At 40.1% G+C, this 19,393-nt stretch overlaps 1 protein-coding gene across 1 annotated transcript; it reads left to right on the top strand.

Annotated features, from left to right (window-relative positions):
- Positions 1 to 8,547: 8,547 nt before the first annotated feature.
- Positions 8,548 to 13,542, top strand: znf16l (zinc finger protein 16 like). The gene is made up of 3 exons (XM_030780875.1): positions 8,548 to 9,226; positions 9,496 to 9,693; positions 12,802 to 13,542. The coding sequence occupies exons 1-3, from the start codon at positions 8,548 to 8,550 to the stop codon at positions 13,440 to 13,442; spliced, it is 1,518 nt and encodes a 505-aa protein (XP_030636735.1). The 3' UTR covers positions 13,443 to 13,542.
- Positions 13,543 to 19,393: the final 5,851 nt, after the last annotated feature.

Raw genomic sequence — 19,393 nt, 5'->3', positions numbered from 1 at the left:
TCACTGCCAACAGACAACAGACAATAAGTAAATAACAAGTCATTTCAATTCAGGTTGAATGCTTCAGTTTTAAACTGAATGATCTGTGTTACATCAGAAACTCTCCCTTTGTAAATTTCACAACCAGATTGCTTACTATGCTGGTAAATGCTGGTAGTATTAACTACACCTGGCTCCCCAACTTCACTTTGTTTTCTGAGTTTCTAAAGCTAAATTATTATGAAAATAAGTTATGGACATTTTAAATGTCTTTTAGCTGTACAAATTACAATCTAAAATTGCCTATTTTGTACCGATCTGAGCGAGAGAACCTGCAGATTTTCTTCCAAATTCCAATTTATATCTACTGCTGTTTTAGTTCAGTTTTGTTGAGGTTAGCGTCATGACAGAAACAAGAACATTTTGACTTTGACATGTGATGGCAGCCTGAATGTGATTTCTAGTCGTAATTCAGTTGTAACTGATCTTGATCATCCACCCACCAACAGGTTGTGCTGCAATGCAACATGGTCTTCAGTGTAGAATGACAATAATGGCTGTCCAGTTTTAATAATAATATCTTTACTAGATACTGCATTGTCTGGGATTTTCTTGCTAATTTGTAGGCCTTTCCCACTGAAACCTAAACAACGCATCGACTTCAGTGTAAACCAAGAGCACACAGATTAAAACTCATCTGGTCCCTACCCTTACTTACATTTAAGAGTCTTAACCCACCCCATTACTCACAAAGGCACATGTTTGTTTGAGAATGACTCATTATTATCTAAACACCATAAGTTCAAACACTTTTCAAAAACTAAGACAATAAGCTGTCTTGATGTCATATAACACACAAAAGTAATATTTCAGTATGCAACAAGGTGGAATACTCTTCCACAGTAGGGACACCTTGGAAGAATATTCTACACTAACTGATGCATCTTCCTCTGCAGGCCCCCAAACTATGATGGGCGGGGCACATCCTTACATAACTTACACAGGAGCTAAGGGAGGCCGACACTGGACAGACGAAGAGGTCCGGGCACTCCTCTGCATCTGGGCCGACCGTAAGGTCAAGGAACGTCTGAGCAGCACCCTCCGAAACAAGGCCATATTCCAGGAAATGGCACAAAGGCTGCAGCGGGACTACGGCGTGCTCAGAGACTGGGAACAGTGCCACACAAAGTGCAAAAACCTCAAGTATGAGTACAAGGTCTGCAAGAGCAGCCGGGGAGTCCCAGGCCAGGGTCGGACCATGAAATTCTTTGAAGAGGTGGATGCCATACTCCAGGGCAAGGATAGCGACTGTGTCGAGGAACCAGAAGTTATGCAAAGGGGAGGACATGATGGAGAACAGAGCGCTGTTAAAATAGAACCTGAAGGATGCCAGGTCATTAAGACTGAAGATGGTAAGAATTTAAAGTCAAGACAAGGATTGCGTTATTAAGTGTTTTGAAGCATGTCAGAGTGGATTTGAGCATTTTTATATAGCATTATTTAGTCTGGTCACTATTTCTCTTTTTAGATGAAAACCTGTCGGAAGTGGAAACAGAAACAGTGAAATCCGATGTTAACCATAATGATTCCAATGAAGCTGGTAAGTCCAATTTAACGTACAGACTCTGTAGAATATGGTAAAAGAATAATTATCTGTGTCTACATTTGCTTTTTAGATGTATAGAATTAAAGAAGTCAATAAAATATGAACAAAGGAGTTTTATAGTTTATAGTTTTTCAGACAGAGCCCTGGCAGGGACGCTGTGAATCAGCCTTCATCTCCTTTGGTTCAAGACATATGTAAGGCTTTCACTCTTCTAGCATCAACTGATCAAACAGTTGAATATCTTATGGTAAAAAGCAGAATGGATCTTGATGCTGCTATGCTGTTATCATTGATTCAGTATTTTTATAGATCTGTACTGTCCTTGGAAAAGAGCTCTGAGTGATCCATGTTATGTCATTGGTGGAGTAAGTGAAAGAGAAGATAGGACAGTGTTGTGATAAAGTCTCCAACGCTGCGTCTGTCTCATCTCAGGTCCTCATTCAGTAGCAGTGGACGCAGTCACAAGTGATCAGCTCAACGTGATCACAGTTTACGACTCGGTACGTAACTGGAGCGAGGAAGAGATGGCAGCTCTGATTCAGATCTGGTCTGAAGAAGAAATCCAACAGCAGTTGGAAAGCTCAACCCGTAACAAGGGCATTTTTGTGCAGATCTCAAAACGTCTTCTTCAGCTAGGAGTGGAGAGGGACTGGAAACAATGTCGGACCAAATACAAAAACCTGAAGTACATCTACCGCTCTCTTCAGAGGGGAAAGGCTGACATTGGAGACCCTCGTAGGATCATGAGGTTTTACGACCAGTTGGATGCTATATTGACCCGGTCAGGTCGAGCCTCTGACACAAGCCGTGACGAGTTAACTGAGACAGGGACTATGACAAGGACATCTAGAATATTCTGCCCTCTAAGGTCAGAGGAGCTTTCCTTGATGGACCCTCTTCCAGAAAAGGAGCTGGACTTTGAAACCACAGGTTATGAGCAGCAAGATGGCCCCAATCTGAAAGGGTCAAGTGCCACTGCTGCTTGGGGTTTTGATAATCAGTCTATGACTACTGCCACTCTGAGAAAGCCAGAAGAGGACACTGAAACTGTCAAGAAAATCATTTTTGATGAGGTGCCTCCAAATGAGAACCACACAGGTAAGCAAAAGAGAGAGATTAAAAAAATATTGAGTCTTTCTGAATGTAGGCCTAACCAAGAACTTTTATGTTTTATGCCTGTGACACTACACATATGATGAACAGATCAATGTTATTAATGGGATACAAAATTTAAAATATTCCAGAAAGAAAACATAGAGCACAATTCAAATTGAGAGACTGACAAAGTTTAGTTTAAACATTATTTTTGCACTCAAACCCTATTCAATTTCAGCTATTCATGACACTCAATGATTCAAATATACGTTTTATCTTTGAACCTTTCTTAGCAGTATAATGTCAACAGCCTAGTAGCAAGTTAGGCAGCAGAAAGCATGAACTAGAGAAGGTGAAAGTTGCTTAAGAAAATATCAGTACAGAAATATCATCAACATTTAAATGATGATTGTGGTGCTTTTTTTTTCTGTATTTCCAAAGTTCTTCTGAACTGCCAATAGATGTTTCTGACATATATATAAAAATAATCACATTTGGTTGTTAGACAGTAGAAAGTAATGTATGTGTGTGTGTGTAGACAACAGTGAATCAGTGTCCACTGAGAGAGACCATGTCCTATCGAGAGGAAAGAAGAGGAAAGCTCCAGATGAAGGTCTCTTTTATAACCATTTCACATTGATGAATTTTATATTAATCTGGAACCTAACATGCAACTACATGTCTTCAGTAAGCAAACATTCACAGTGTAATTGTGTCTTGTGACTAAGGTCTCGACCTTAACTGAATTGAGATCAGAAGGAATTGTAGTGTTACTGCAGACAGGGGGACAATATAAAAAGGAAACTATGCTCGCAAGCTCATATTATTGTTCACAAATGGCAATATCCAGGATTTATAATGAATGTTATTTTGGAAAACACCACAGAAATACTCCATCATATACTGAACAAACATACAAGTAAAAATACAAGAAAAATTATACTCTAAGTAACATCATGGTTACCTGTGAATGTATTAGGTAGATAGATAGATAAGAATCCTATGATTGCACACACGCACTGTGAACAGTGAGCAGTGAATTTATCCTCTGCATTTAACCCATCCTTACACACCGGTAGTGAACACACACACACCAAGCACAGGGGCAGTGGGCAGCACACCTGCGCCCGGAGAGCAGTTGGGGGTTAGGTGCCTTGCTCAAGGGCACCTCAGCCGTGGATGTTTCCTGCTGGTCCCGCGAACTGAACCGGCGACCTTTTGGTCACAAGCTTGATTCCCTGACCTCTAGGCCACAGGCTGCCTAATAGTTGTCCAAATCGAACAGTCTGAGTCTACAACTCAAACTGAAACTCAGCACAACACGTGTAAAGTATTTGCATTTTAAGGCGAGCGCTTACTGCGCTACCATATTGCCTAGATAGACAGATAGATAGATAGTTGACTTTACTTCCCCAGAGGGAATTAAATCGTCATAGCAGCCAGACACATTAAAATACAAATGACAACAGGTACATGAACACAGCGGTTAAGATGAATAAACAGTAAGAGTAGTGAATGGATAAGTGGGAGTACTGACTGAGGGTCTGGTTATAAATAAGGTACAAATGAAGGGATAAAGTGCTGAAGATTAATAACATATTATGATAATGTATTAATGCTTAACTTAACTATGAGTAGCGTATGTATGTAGCATATATGTTCAGCTCTGTAAACTAGTTCATCCAGAAGTTTCTGAAGCTCATTTGGCCTACCTGAAAATTCGCAAACATGCCTAAACAAAGTTTGTGGGCAAATGAGCAATACCATGGTGTATTAAACACAAGCATTGTGTTTGACTGCTCGGTTCATCCTTTTAAAGACTAAATTTTGGTCATAGCTGTTAATGTGAATTTTAAGAGGCTTCAACAAAAGGTGGACATTGGAGACAGCAGTACAGATTTTCCAGAGAATGGGAGAAATTACACCTTTTTTCTGCAAGCAATTGTTTAAACTTTGGCACAAAAAGTGCGAGGGCCAGGAGGAGACTCTGATGAAAGTGTTTTCAGTAGTCAGTCTGCTGTGGTATGAGGTCTTCACCATTGTAAATGCTGATTGACAACAGTATGTTGAGGGAAACATGGTAATAATTTGAAGGGCCATCTTCTGCAGGAGAGGAGTACTTGCTGCAGTAACCATCTTAGTCCAGAGAGTGACAGGGTCACAATGAGCTTCCTGCAAAACAAGGTTTTCATGGAGCTCAATCAGCTCAGTTTGCAGACAAGCAACACCAGCCCATCAGCAGATATTTTGTGCCTCCATTGAGAATTCTGCAATATTTCTGACAAGAAATGGATTTTCAATGCACAGTAGAACTTCTCTTCCTAGGGAGAAGTTTTCAAAGTGAGTTTTGAAATTTTCAGTCAGCTTCTCCAGTAGGAGCGGAGCCAAATCCGAATCTGGTATTCGGCAAAGCACAAACAGTGGGTTTTGACAAATTTTTATTTCGTATGAATATTTTAAAAATTATTTGTTTTTTCTGGGAAGCAAAAAAAAACATGTCAAAAGCTGGTGTTCCTCATAACTGTGGACGCGGTGGGTATTTGTGCTTCGCCTGCTTGAGCTGACGTGACAGGAATAAAATAGGAGAGTGGAGGGGAGAGAGAGCACAGACTGAGAAGGAGCGGTGCAGCCTGATTAAAATATAGTCGAAACGTAGTACACTGTTACGCCACTATTTTGTTTTTGATCAGGGGTTTTTTTTTTCCTTAATTGGTTTGCTGAGGTAGTTACTTTATTATAATGTTACTTGTCTTTTGTTTTCCTGTTGGACCTGCAATATGTGAGGTGGAGATTGTTTGACTGGGGGAAGGAGATTAGCCTACATTAGCTCTGGCAGTGCAGATTACTATTCCATCTGTTCAGTGTCCCCCAGTTAGTGCGGGTGGTGGTGGGGTTCACAATGTTCACATAGGCATTTGTTAATTTAGAGTTTAGTTTATTGGTTTGAGTGTGGATTAGGAACTGAATGTTAGTTTTAAAATGATTTTCTTTTCAATGATGTTTATGGTTATACATGTTTATTGCTGGGTTTATGAAAACCATAAACCAATATTACATTTAAGTGTTCATAATTACTATAATAGTTTAATGAAGAACACTCATATTAACACTTTAATATCCTAAAATTAGAAGTGTAACAAAACCAAAAACAGGATTGTTATGCCTTTTCCACTTTATTTGAATACAAATATAAATAATTTTGCTGCCTCAACAAATACAGATACAAATACAAATACTGGGCTCTCTGCACATCCCTACTCTCCAGGATTCAACATGATTATGATGGTGATGTTTCCCTTTGGTTTATTCCAAAAGTTTTGGGAAGTGAAGCAGGCCCCCCTGTATATCACATTTGAATTCCTCCAGCTTCCTCTGGAAAGAACGGACTGCTGACATGAGGTTGCACATTGTGTTGCTTCTGCCCTGGAGCTTGAAATTTAGGTCACTGAAATGGGATATCAGTCAGAAATGCAACAGCCTCCATTTTCTCTTTGTTTAGCTGTTTAGCTTTTGTACTCTTTTGATCCAACAGAAACATTTGCAGCTCTTTCCAAATGGCCCAAAAACTTTCCTACCTTTGCTGAGCCACCTGACATTGTTGTGAAGGAGCAAATCATCAAAAATTGCACAGACCTACGTCAGGAATGAAGCGATTGCTGCAGTGTAGACGGCGCTTTGAAATAGTTCACAAGTCTCATCACTGTTGTTGTCATGACTTCTGAGTACCTCTCTCCAAGACTGACTTATGCAGTGGCATGCTATCAGGTCAGGGATGTGAGCTTTCAAGCATGGCACTAATCCCCTCCCTCTCCCAGTCATGGATGGAGCTCCATCAGTAGCAATGGACACAACATGCTTCAGGTCTGTCCCCCTGTCGCTCAGCAGCCGCAAGTTTCAAGTTTATTTAGAGCCCAATATCACTATTTAAAGTCTCAAAGGGCTTTACATGCCCACAACAAACAAAACAGGACAGTACCCCCTGACTTAGTCCTCATAGCAGGCAAGAAAAAACTCCCCCAAAACCCAGATGTAACAGGGAAAAAATGGAAGAAATCTTGAGAGGGACCACAGAGAGAGGGGACCCCTTCCTGGCCAGACAGGTGTGCAATGGGTGCCGACACAGTGGGCAATTACAAGTAGGCTAATACAATCATAATGCAAAAGAAATCACACTAGCAGACAAAATAAAGATAACAAAAGCAGGACAAGGGGATGGCAATCAGGAGGAGGCTGACAGGGAGGAATGAAGAGGACGGAGGGGAGTGTGGCACACCTGGGAGGAAGACACTCACACTCACACATGGCACCCATACTCAAGCATATGAGTCACACACAGAAGATGAGAAAAGGAGAACATTAGTGGGGTATCAGGACTTAATAAAGCAAATAAAGAATGTAGTGCATAGATGCATTGATTATGATTAGTTATCATAGACAGAGGAGAACAGGTTAGTCAGAGAGAACAGTGCGGTTGATTTAATCCTACTACACTGTTTTTAAGCAACAACGCTACAATTCTTGTGTGTCCATGGAGGTTTGTGAGGCAGCCCAAAGCATCTTCACAAATTCCCCTTTTTTCTTCATCAAAAAATCTAACAAAGACAATCAGCTGTGCATTGTCTGTGTTGTCTGTTGATTCATCCACAGCCAGTGAAATGAATTTTGCCTTTTTAATAGCAGCGCTAAGTTGTTCAAGCAAGCCTTCAGTATTAAGTATTTCAGTTCGTCTTGCTGCAGTGGAATCTGAACAGGGTATTTGGTTTACTTTCTGTATAATTCATCTTTCTGTTTTCCCTCAAGCATGACATCCATAACTTCATACATTCCTTGATTATTTCAGCATCACAGAAAAGTTTCTTGTGTTTACCCCATCCATGCCACTCTTGATGAGGCCTCCATTGCCCACTCCTGATGTGTCACTGATTTAACTATTATGCTGCTTGTACCTTGATATGATGATTTTGGCTGGTTTGGTTTTATGGTTCTTACCTCTGTGCTCTGGGGATAATTTTGTTCAAAATGTACATGGTTGGTGTCACAGTGGTACCTAACATTGCCATTCTCCACAATGGCCACCGTCTCATCACAAATTTAACACATTAGTTTCATGCTTCCCCTGCGGGGGGGGGGGTCACACAGTCTTAAACGCCCGGGTTTCACTTTTAACCTTTCTTTTTTTGGTATTGGACAATTCTGAACACGTCATTTTTACTTTTTCAGCATGAATGCTTACATCTGCAAACTAGCGTGCTAATGCTGATGACAAATGACTGGTTGATAAATTGACCAGCTATCTGATTTGAGTGTAGACTGTAACGTTGTCACAGTGATGCTGTTACAACTGCTGTGATTTGACCTGATAGAAGACGAAACGTGAACATGCAAATGAAGTGCTTTGAGGAAGAGTAAACAGCGCGGAATCTCTTAAAAACGTAACAAAACAAACAAACAAACAAAGAAACTGCGCAGAATCATTGTGTGCGGCTGTGTGATATTAAAAACCCACCGAGATGACAGTTAAATTAGCGTGCCGATTTAGGTCTTGGTCCGGATTAAATTGTATTTGGGTCCGGATTCGGTCCAGAGTCCACCTGTTGAGTACCCCTGAGCCATCGATTAGGTTAACGAGTTCGGCATAACACATTCCATACGGGTCAGTTACCGGAGGTCAAGACAGAGGGCGCTGCTCATAAACCGACTCACTTTTCACAACGTTTACCTCTGAACTTGTTGGTGCTTGTGCAAGTCAATTGTTGAAAACAGACGGTATCTCCTGAAAAAGCTTCGTGTTCTGAAAATTTATTTATCATAAGATTCATAGTTGCTTAACAGTCATCGGGCCATTCTCCGTCCCACAAATCATTTTCATGGATACGACGGGATCTGCCACGAGAGACGAGGATGAATTCTCCGAATTCGAGCCCGACGAGGAGCTGGTGTGCTCGGTAAACGAAATAACTGAGCATCTTGGTAGAAACATAACAGTGGTACTTGAGTCGGCACTATCCGAAATACGAAATATTGTCAGTGTTCGAATCAGGGTACTTAAAGCAGAGCTTAGAGAGAAAACAGATGAAATCGAACTTCTCAAAGCAAGACTGGAGGTGGTAGAGAAAGAGGGAAAAGATGCCAACTCAGGCTTGCTCTCGGAGCCTTCAGGTCTACCCAGGAAATCGGAGTATCATCCGGGACAGAAACACAACCATGATCAAAAGAAAACGAAGCAGGGTATCCCCGTCGTTAAAAAAGAGAACATCAACGCGATTTGTGATTATTTGATGAAAGACAAGAACTCGCGGGGTGGTAGCGAAGCGGAGAATGACCAGAATAATCAGGCCTTTAACTGCTATAAGGACTCTGGTCACGACCCGCAGCCTCACGCATCTCTCAACCTCTGGATGGACAGCGGGGTGAGTGCCGGGGGCTCCGGAGAAGGCGAAACGGATTCAACTTCTGAAGATATCTTCAATATGTTACCGTCAGGTAGCAAACGGATTTACGATTACGACTGGATGACAGGCGTGGAGTTAAACTCAGAGTTTAAGGGTGCGTAAAGTAGCCACATATGTTGTACGTTATGTTATGTTATACGTAAGGCTTGCTCCTAATTTGTGATTTTTTTTCATTTCATTATCCTAAACTTGTTCAGCAGAGAGGGATTTTAGGTTTATGTTTGCTATTTACACGCTTTCATACTATGTTAAGTGGCCTCCCTTGACTAGGTGTCCAAGTCGACTCAAACTATATTAACTGGCATTCTTTGTTCAAGTGTCCAAGTTGAACCAAACTTAAGTTAAATGGCTTTCTTTGCGCAGGAGTCCAAGTCGAGCCAAAATCCGAGAGCGCCCCATCCTCAGGCATGGCTGATCAAGATGAAGGGGAAGAGGAGGAAAACAGTGACATGGCTCAGTCCTCAGACATGCATCCACCAAAGTTCCCACTTGTCCCACAGGGTTCTCCTGCCCAGAATGAGAGTAGCCCAGGGGATGGTAGTGAAAATGGGACAACCCCAGGTAAGCAATCTAGGGGAAGCAGTTTGTGACTGGGAGGGAAGGAGGTGTTAGTCAGTTAGTTAGTGTGCCAGTCAGAGGCAGGTCCATATCATGTGACTTAATTAAATGTTTAGTGGACTTGCCCATCGATCACTTGGTCTTGCTGAATGATCAGGGCTCTTAGGGCTGGTCAGTTTTCTATAACTAAGGTGGTATGGATCATTTCAGCATTTAAGGACATTTTTTTCACTTTGACATTTTAAAGAATTAAACAGTCATAGTTTACAAATACATTAAAAAAGCACCAAAAATTTGTAGATGCATTTGTTCGTCGAATACACAACATTTGTGATCCTAATGTCTGTTTTAGATATTAAAAACATTTTCAGAAGTCACAAATCTAGCAAAATGAAATGTCCCTTCGCTTAATCCAAGAAAACAACTCACAGTACTAAAATCAAATTGCTACTTAAAAAATGAAAACACTGGTAAAATGATAATCTTTTAGAAACACATTTAAAAATAATAATCATAGCTGTAAACTGAGGGAAAAAAAATTCAATAAAAATTTAAACTGTCCTCCAATTCCCTGATAACCCTGTTATGGAGGGGGGGGGGGGGGGGGGGGGGGGGGACTATAAGAAATTGCAGACTTGGATCACATCATTATAAACAAGAACAAAATGCAAAGAGGGGCAAGTTAGTTCTTTCCTTCTCACCTTTTTAAACTTGTTTTTCTACATGCGACACAGGGGGGCAAACAGAGCTCACCCCTGTTGCACTTAAATTGTGTTGAAAAGAGTGTAATCTTTAGTGAAATCCAAAGATGTATGAAAATGTTATTAAAATCTTAGATGAGTGTATGAGCTGCTGTGACATGTGCTTCACTGCATGGCTAGCTATGGCAGAGTTAGCGCGTTAATAGTCAACCCTGTTATCGCCAGCCTTAATGCTCTTTTGTAACAGCTTTGACGTTAATGCATGATGGCCATGGGTGAGACACCAAAAACATAGTTTCATCCAAATTGAATGAAACCAATGATATTAAAATGAATGTTGTCTAAGTGCGTGTAGAGTAGTTGTATAAATTTAATTTCAATTCATCCAGATTTCAGGAGGCCAGTGACAGCAGCAGCAGAGAGGCAGAGACAGTACCGTGCGCGGAGGGATGCTGACCCTGTGAGAAGGCAGCAGTATTTAGAGAGAGAGAGAGAGAAATGGAGGCAGGACAGATTGAGAGGAAAAAAGAAGAGCGTTCACGAACTCACTGAGAGAGAGCAGATGGTGAAACGAAGAATATGGAGAGAAGCCAAGCGGAAGTGTAGACTGAAGACAGCCACAGCAAACCACCAGTGGTTATCTCCATGAGAGAGAGCTGGTTCAGCACAGGTTTAGCAGTGCTTTCTAAGTCAGAGTCAGCAGAGACTTGTTTCAGTGAGGATTTCTCAAACCAATTTCCACGGATAGTGTTACAGTGAAAATTGGGCTTTGTGCCTTTAAGAGGGCAGCTGGGGATGTCACAGTACTGTATGACTGTCACTTTACCTGTCAGTCCTTCTTCACCTTTTTCCTCCTCACTTAGTTAACTGACTCTGTAGTCTATACCAAGCAAGTACAGAAACATTCACACATGAAGGAGACCTTAGATCAGGGGTCTCAAACTCTGGTCCTGGAGGTCCGGGGTCCTGCTGTTTTTCTTGTAGATCAACTAAATAGAATCTCTGATTGGCTGAAGAGTGTCCACACCTGTTTTCAAGGTGAAAATCAACAGGTAACTAAGAGGTGAAAACAAAAATCAGCAGGACCCCGGCCCTCCAGGACCGGAGTTTGAGACCCCTGCCTTAGATTCTGCATACATTGGCATTACTTGGCACAGCTGTGTCTCACAGCAGCGACAGGATGAAAAAGGTGAAAAATGAAATTATGTGTCAGAGTTGAAATCTGGTGGATACATTTATAAAATGTTACATCTCAAACGTTAATGTTCTATGAAAGGCTTTTTAACATGTTTAAGGGATTATGTTTGCTTAACCTTCTAAATATTCCTGTTTAAACATGTGTATGATTAATAAGATATTTGTACATCTTGTACAGTTTTTTTTACAGTTGTCATTGCTTCATAACTTCAGAATTACTTGAATTGTTAGAATAAATAAATCTTTTTCCCTGCATGTTTACATATGTGTTCATTAATTTGACGTTGCGCAGCTCACACGGAAAAACATTCAAACATTACTATTCCAGACATGCCCTGAAAGGTTTCGCGCACTGACTTTGTCCTGTGTCTAAGAATCACTGCTCTCATTTTAAACGTCTTTCATTATTCTGTCTCTGGATACGTTTCATCAGCATGCAATTTAAATGTAGCACTGATTTTATTTTGCGTGGCTGTAATGACTGCAGAAAATAATTAGATAATGATATTTTGAATGTATACGAATGGGGGAGAAACAATAAACAATCAGTTCTTCAGTAAAGCATTAGTTCTTTGACTCAATGAATTGGTTGATTAAGTGGTTCACTGCTACAGGTCATATCCTGATGTATAAACTCATTTAACTGCCCCTGTACAGTTTTGTACCTCTCAAATTAGTGGGTGACAAGACCTGGGCTCGAAATAGCCTCCTACTTCATTCCTGTCAGTAAGCTCTTCCCAGCATGTTTTCTCTACAGTTCAAAGACTTTGCCAGTTCAAAGACTCCTACAGATTAACTGAGATTACTGAAATAGAACAAGCACAGCCACTGTTTGCTGTTTGGGGTTAGTTAATTCACTATTGAAAGAGCGATCTGAGGTTTCGTAATTATTTTTAAAATAGGATTACCATAGGAGCAAAGTATGAAATTTGTCTTTACTAAAGGCCAAGGGTCTTCTGAGTCCTGGGTCATGATCCAGGCAAGAAATGTGTATTGTGACAAATTCTTTAGCTTCTTGGGCAGTCATAAACTTCAGTGATTGTCAGGCTCTGTAGTAGTTCTAACAAAGGTAATTCCACTTTATATGATGGTATCGTGACATGTCTCTTAACTCATAATCCATCTCTCTTAGTTTTTTATAACTCTCTCTCTCTCTCTCTCTCTCTCTCTCTCTCTCTCTCTCTCTCTCTCTCTGTTTCTTATCTTTCCTCAGGCCAGCAGTTTGCTTCTCAGACATACATTTGTGCTCTCTGTGGGGTTTTCTGTCCTGACGGCTCATTTTTGGAGGAGCATTTGAAGCTTATGCACCCAGATGAAAGCTCCCCGGCGTTGCAGTCCACGTCCGGCGGAGAGGGGAGCAGGAGGGTAGACGTGGGGCACGGCTCGAGGGTGGGAGGTGTCGGACGGGGTGCTCGGGAGAAGAAAGTGGAAGGCGGCTACGAATGTGGCGACTGCGGCCGACATTTCAACTACCTGGGTAACCTGCGGCAGCACCAGCGTATTCACACGGGTGAGAAACCCTTTGTTTGTCCTGAATGTGGGGAGCGTTTCCGCCACGCGGCCCGGCTTAAGAGCCACCGGCTGGGCCATGCAGGCGCCCAGAGCCCCTTCCCCTGTCCGCAGTGTGGTAAAGGCTTCCCCGTTCTCTCGGGCCTCAAGAGACATCAGCGCGTTCACACCGGCGAGAGTCCCTACGAGTGTGCGCAATGCGGACGTCGCTTTAAAGAGCTGGGCAATCTGTACACGCACATGCGCATTCACAGCGGTGCGACTCCTTACTCCTGCTACCAGTGTGGGCGCAGTTTCCGTCACCTGGGCACATATAAAAGCCATCGTTGTTTGCCGACCTCCTAAACATGCAAGCAGGCGAATACCTCCAAGTCGAGGCTGGGCTTGCATACCGCGGCACCGAGGTTCTGACTAAAGGATGAAGGGCATCGGAACGTTCAGCAGCGAAGGCTTTTTTTTCTTTTCTTTTCTTTTCTTTTTTTTTCTTTACCTTGGTGGTGCGTTGCCGTCCTCAACATCTGCCCGCTAAGCTGCCCGCTATGTTTTTTTTTGTCCTTGAAACATTCGTAAACATTGGCTCAACGCTAGAGATTGGCAGGCAATGGAAAACCAACTACTGTTGTCACGTAGGCAGTTGTAGGTGACTGTCTTCAGCCGAGTAATAATGGATAACAAAAACAGAACGGTTAGAATGTTTTTTAATTCGTTCAGTTGTGGCAACTGAAATTTGACATATTGAAATCAAACATAGTTTTGCTTGGAATGGGCAGTCTGCACAGTGAAGAAGAGAGATGATGACCTTGGTGTAAATTGAGAGGGACCGCAGGATGACAGACACTGGGGATTCTCCTGCTCAGATTATCTGTCAAGGCAAAGTCACACCACTCCAAAAGAAACTGACTCCATATATTATGTTGAAATACATCCAATAAGTCCAAATATGTCACCTTGTGACTAATTACGTGAACAAGAAACCCTACGCTGCTGTAGTGTACTTTAAGAGAAAATCCAATATTAATTTGTTTTTCCCCCCAACTTCACAATGTGATATGTTGATGATTCCCTCTTCACTTAAAATGTGCCACGTTGTTTATTAAGTGACAAACTGGGCATTGTAGTGTCACAGTGCTCTCTCTATTCTGGGTATTTCTCACAACTGGGTACATGTGCACATGTGCATTTGGAAGTGCTGTGTGGATACAGGGTGCAGTTGCCTGTTTGTACCACAAATCTAATTACCAATTAATTACCATCGAGCAATATGAAAAAAAACCTGTAACCATGGATACCTGCAGAGAAGCGTACTGCCTTAAGAAGTGGGTCCAGCATTGTTGTGGTAGAATGACTTGACGCCACGAGATCAGAACAGACGTTGGCTAATTGTAGGTGAAGTGTCTGTATTACTCCTTCTCAAGCAAACTTACTGACAATATCTGATTTAATTTCATTATTATTATTATCGTTACTATTATTATTATTATTACTTTTAATAAAGATGTTGAACACTTCTTGCAAGTCGCTCTGAATAAGACCGTCTGCTTAATAAACAACCTCGTAAATTGGGTGAATTCCTTAAATTTCACACAGATGGGGTCTGTAGCGTCAGTAGCCATTCCACTTAAATTTGGAAGATTTTTTTCTTAAAGGCTTAGCCTTCTAATTAATGACACTTCAGTCGTGCTGTAAAAACATGCGCTATTATACCAGACAAAGAAAACCATGGGGAAATAGCAATTTGGGATGCTTAACAAATGTTTAACAACATATTTGAAATGTGCAGACATGTGCTAAAGTATGAATTTGTGGCCTGTTGCTGAAAGGGCCTTTTCGGTTCCGCACAAGTAAGAGGTTTATGATTGAGTGACACGCTTTCACCGACACTTTTTTTTTTTTTTTTTACCCTGAAGAGCACTGGTGTAAGATAGAACTACAATGCTAATATCATTTAGCATGTCCCCGCAGGCGCAGTGCATAAAACCATTACTTTCCAGTAGCCTAATGATCAGTGTCTTCCAGCATTATACTAGCTTCAAATAGATGTCTTAGCTTCTTTTCGACAGATTGAGCTGCAATATTTAAATACATAAGTGCTTGATAACGGACCTCTGGTCATTTTTTTCTTTTCTTTTTTTCCCCCCCAAGTCATTCTACATATTAGTGTTTTTGGTCTGTTCCATTTCATTCTAATATGGGCAATTTAAATTTCTATATTGTCTAATTTAAACCCCATTATCAATTTAGTCTGAATCATGTTGAGTTTTAATGAACTTTTTTTTTTTTGTCTTTTTGGACGTTTTTACTAAAGAAGAGAGTGCTGCCACCCTGTGGGTAAAATATGCTAATACAGCACTTCTGTTTTTTTTTTTTTCTTCTTCTTCTTTTTTTAAACGGCATTACGCTGACCCGTGGCAAATGTTTGGAAATGTGGCAAATGTACTTAAATTTCTGCTTCAGGTATATCCACACATCTAATATTAGTGATGAATTATTTCTTTTTTTGTCATATTGGTTTTTACAGTGTACACTTGTCTGATGTATATTTATTTCTGATCCAATGGAGAATCATACTAATCTAAGCAGATCACATTGGAAAAGACTATGGTTGAAATATGTGACTGTTACATAGAAATGTTGGACTAATAATTCTGGACTGAGAAAACGAGCGAAATCACTTCAGATGAAACTATACCTGTTTATATGAACTGACACACTTATGTCTCAATACATAGTTATCAGAATATCCCGAAAAATGTGTTTGTATGTACAGTAACAAATGTCACTACTTTGTCAGTGAGTGATGATGATAAATTTGAATGGTTGATGTGTGAACTGTTGGGTAAGTAATCTGCACTCTAATAAATCTTCTGAAGTAGTGTCTGTGTCTTCTGTTTTGCCCAGTTTTCACCGCAGCCTGTGAATGGTCAGTACAGGCCATTAACCAATAAAGATTTTCGTCAGTTTACAACTGATGACAATTTGTGTCACAAAATGTGGAGATGGGAGAAGTGACAGCTGGGTGATTCTCATGAACATGATACAACTCATAGCAAAAATCAAAGACCATTGTATACACATATTTTAATCTCTTTATACCAAATAGGATCTAATTTCACTATTCAATTTCAAATTATGATCCATGTACACATTTTGAGGTATTTTCAGACATTTTTAGAGACACTGTGAGGAAATAAATTCATTACCGTAACGCATTTTTAATTGGAAATATGAAACACCAAAACAAAATTTTTCACTTTTTTTTCAACGGCAAGCGTTTCAATATGCTCAAGGATAGTGGGTATCACCAAAAATGTGTATTATTAACATATACACATATTTTAATGCAAACAATTATTTCATTGCTCTGACATGTAAACAATTCTTCACATCAATTTTCACTGTGATTTTGTTTTAAAACAATACATTAAAAAAAACAGTTCGAACACAGTATAACGAGTCTGACACATTTTATTAAGAGGTTGAACATTAAGGGTAATTTATTCATGTACTTTCAATAAATCATCAAATACTATACATTGCGGTAATGAAGAAAGCATATCGGTAGTGAATAACAATGTTTCGGCAGTGAACACTTCAATAACTACACAATAACGAACAATGCAATGCATGAATAATAAACAATGCAGTGCATTCAAGATGACGTAAGAGTTTTCCTGAGCTACAACAAGTCTGCAAGGTAGAGTGGGAAAAAATTCCTAAAGCAAGAACAGAAAGACTCTATGCTGACTACAGGGAATCTGTGATTGCTGACAAAGGGGGTGTTATCAAGTACTGACATACCCCTTTTTCCACCAAGAGGGAATGGGTTCCATTCTGGTTCGGATGGACATTTTCGACCAAAAATAAATTGGTTTGGAGCCTGAAAAGTTGGTTCCCAGATGGAACCAAAAGATAGCAATTTTTTCCAGTGCGAACCATGACGACATCAGCGGGTAATCAGTGTGATCTGCTGTTCTGACGATTCTTCCTACTTTATCGAAATGTCCTACCGTAGCGTCAACCGATAGTGTATATCTATCGATCTTTGCTACCCTTTTTACCTGATCAGAAAATGCTTCTAAGCTAATTACATTATTGTTTTCATTAATTCATCCAACAGCAATTTCAAAAAGGCAGTCAAGTAAATTTTAATAATAGGCATAGCCTACTTACAATTTATCCATAACATAAACTGTATGTATTTTGACAGTCTACTTTACATGCTGACATGTACATTTGTGGTCTAGGTTTGTCCATCAACACTCTAATCAATACCAATGTAAAACTTTAAGTAGCATATTTTGATAGTCTAAACCTTATCAGAAAAGTAGCCAACGATTCTGAGATTTCGAGAGGAAGGATGTAATATTATGAGAATAAAGTCGTAATTGAGAAAAAAAAGTCGCAATATTACGAGATTAAAGTCATAATTTAATGAGAATAAAGTCACAATACTTCAAGAAAAAAGTCATAATTTTACGAGAAAAAAAATGTTGCGAAAATTAAATCATAAAAACTCGAGAAAAAAACCCCCCATAATTTTTAGGAAAATATATTACCAGCAACCAACAAAACAGGCGAGAGGAATTTACACAGTTTATTGTGTTTAGGCACAGGAATAGACACAGTTTATTTACAGTTCTTTCTTCAGAATAGACACAGTTTCTTGAACAATCGTTTCAAAGTCCTGATACTTATGATAATGTACGAATTGCAGAACACCGCCATCTTGTTACTACTGTTTTCTCCATTGTGCATTGTGCAACGCCCTTCGCATCCTTGGTTACAATGTTTCCGCTCTAAAGTGGTGGAAACGCGGGCTGGTTTACTAGATGCCACCAAGGTTCAAAGAATCCTGAACGGAACTGGTTCAAGAACCTGTTTCCTGTTGGTGGAAAAGGGGTAACAGACAGGGTGCCAAAATGTTTTGATGGCGTTTACTTCATCCGCATCATCTGAGGGTGGGGTTTCGTTCATAATGTTTTGGAGGGCTCTTTTCTTTTTGTTGCATCCATTAGAATTTTCTCTCCATTTTTGTCTTTGTTTCTGCAGCTGTCTGGATGTCAGGTCTGCTGTTGCCTTCAGCAACCCTTTTTCCTTGTGCTTTTGATACCTATTAAAATATGATAAGCATCAGTATTGAAAACTGCTATGAAACAGATAGTGCCCCCACAGGCTGATTCATTCCAAATTCTACACAGTACAGTTGGCCCTCCTTATCCTGAATTTAACCAACCGTGGATCGAAAATATTCTGAAAAAAAAAAAGAAAATCCCAAAGTTCCAAAAAGCAAAACTTGAATTTGCCTCACGCTAAGCACTACGCTGAATCCACATGAATGAAGTGATGTGTAGGCATACCCTGCTGTAGCCTCCCACAATTTCACAGATCATCAGTCTCTCTCCAGCACTCACTGTTTGAGCATTGTTCGCCTTGCGTCTCGTTCGTTCGCTACTTGTGTTTTAAAACATTTATATTTTCTCTATTTATAATTATATTTTCTCTAAGTACTTGTATTTTAAATATTCTGTGTTGTATTCTATGTATTTCTCTGTTGGGTCATTGAATGAAAGCAATCTGTAAGTGCTGAAAGAAAGAAAATGTTATGTTGTTGCTGATGTGCATGTACTATGTAGTTAGGCCTATGATGGTTGCGTCTGTACTGAACACATACAGACTTTTTTTTCCAAGTCATAATTCACGAAATAATACAGTATCACAATACTATTAACTAACTATTTACATAGCATTTACATTGTATAGGTATTATAAATAATCTATAGATAAATTAAAGTATATGGGAGGATGTGCGTAGGTTATATGTAAATACTACGCTATTTTATGCAGGGGATTTGAACATCCGTGGATTTTGGTATCCGCTGAAAGTCCTGGAACCGGTCCTCCGCAGATACGGAGGGCCGACTGTACTTCAAGGTGCATACTTTACTTCAAGGACACACTTTTCATGCTGATATGCCACTCTTAACCCTGCCTGATGTTTTTACAAACATCACCTCATCCTTTCAAATGTTATTGGGGTTTTGTGCAAAGATAATGTGTGCAAAATTGCATCTCAATCAGACTGACAGCCAATGAATTACTTGCATTACTTGAATTACTTAATAACATCGTAATAACACTGTAATAGCACCAAATCCCACCAAATTTTGCATCACACCCCGAACTTGCCAACTGTATGCGTGTACCAGACTTGGTTGATCACATGCATACATGAGTTACATATTTTTTATCAACAGATTTTCAAATTCATATGGCAGCCATGTTGTTTTTAAAGTGCA

This window comes from Chanos chanos, chromosome 7, assembly GCF_902362185.1.
Source record: "Chanos chanos chromosome 7, fChaCha1.1, whole genome shotgun sequence".
Lineage (NCBI taxonomy): Eukaryota > Metazoa > Chordata > Actinopteri > Gonorynchiformes > Chanidae > Chanos > Chanos chanos.
This window is presented reverse-complemented; position numbering and strand designations above follow the sequence as displayed.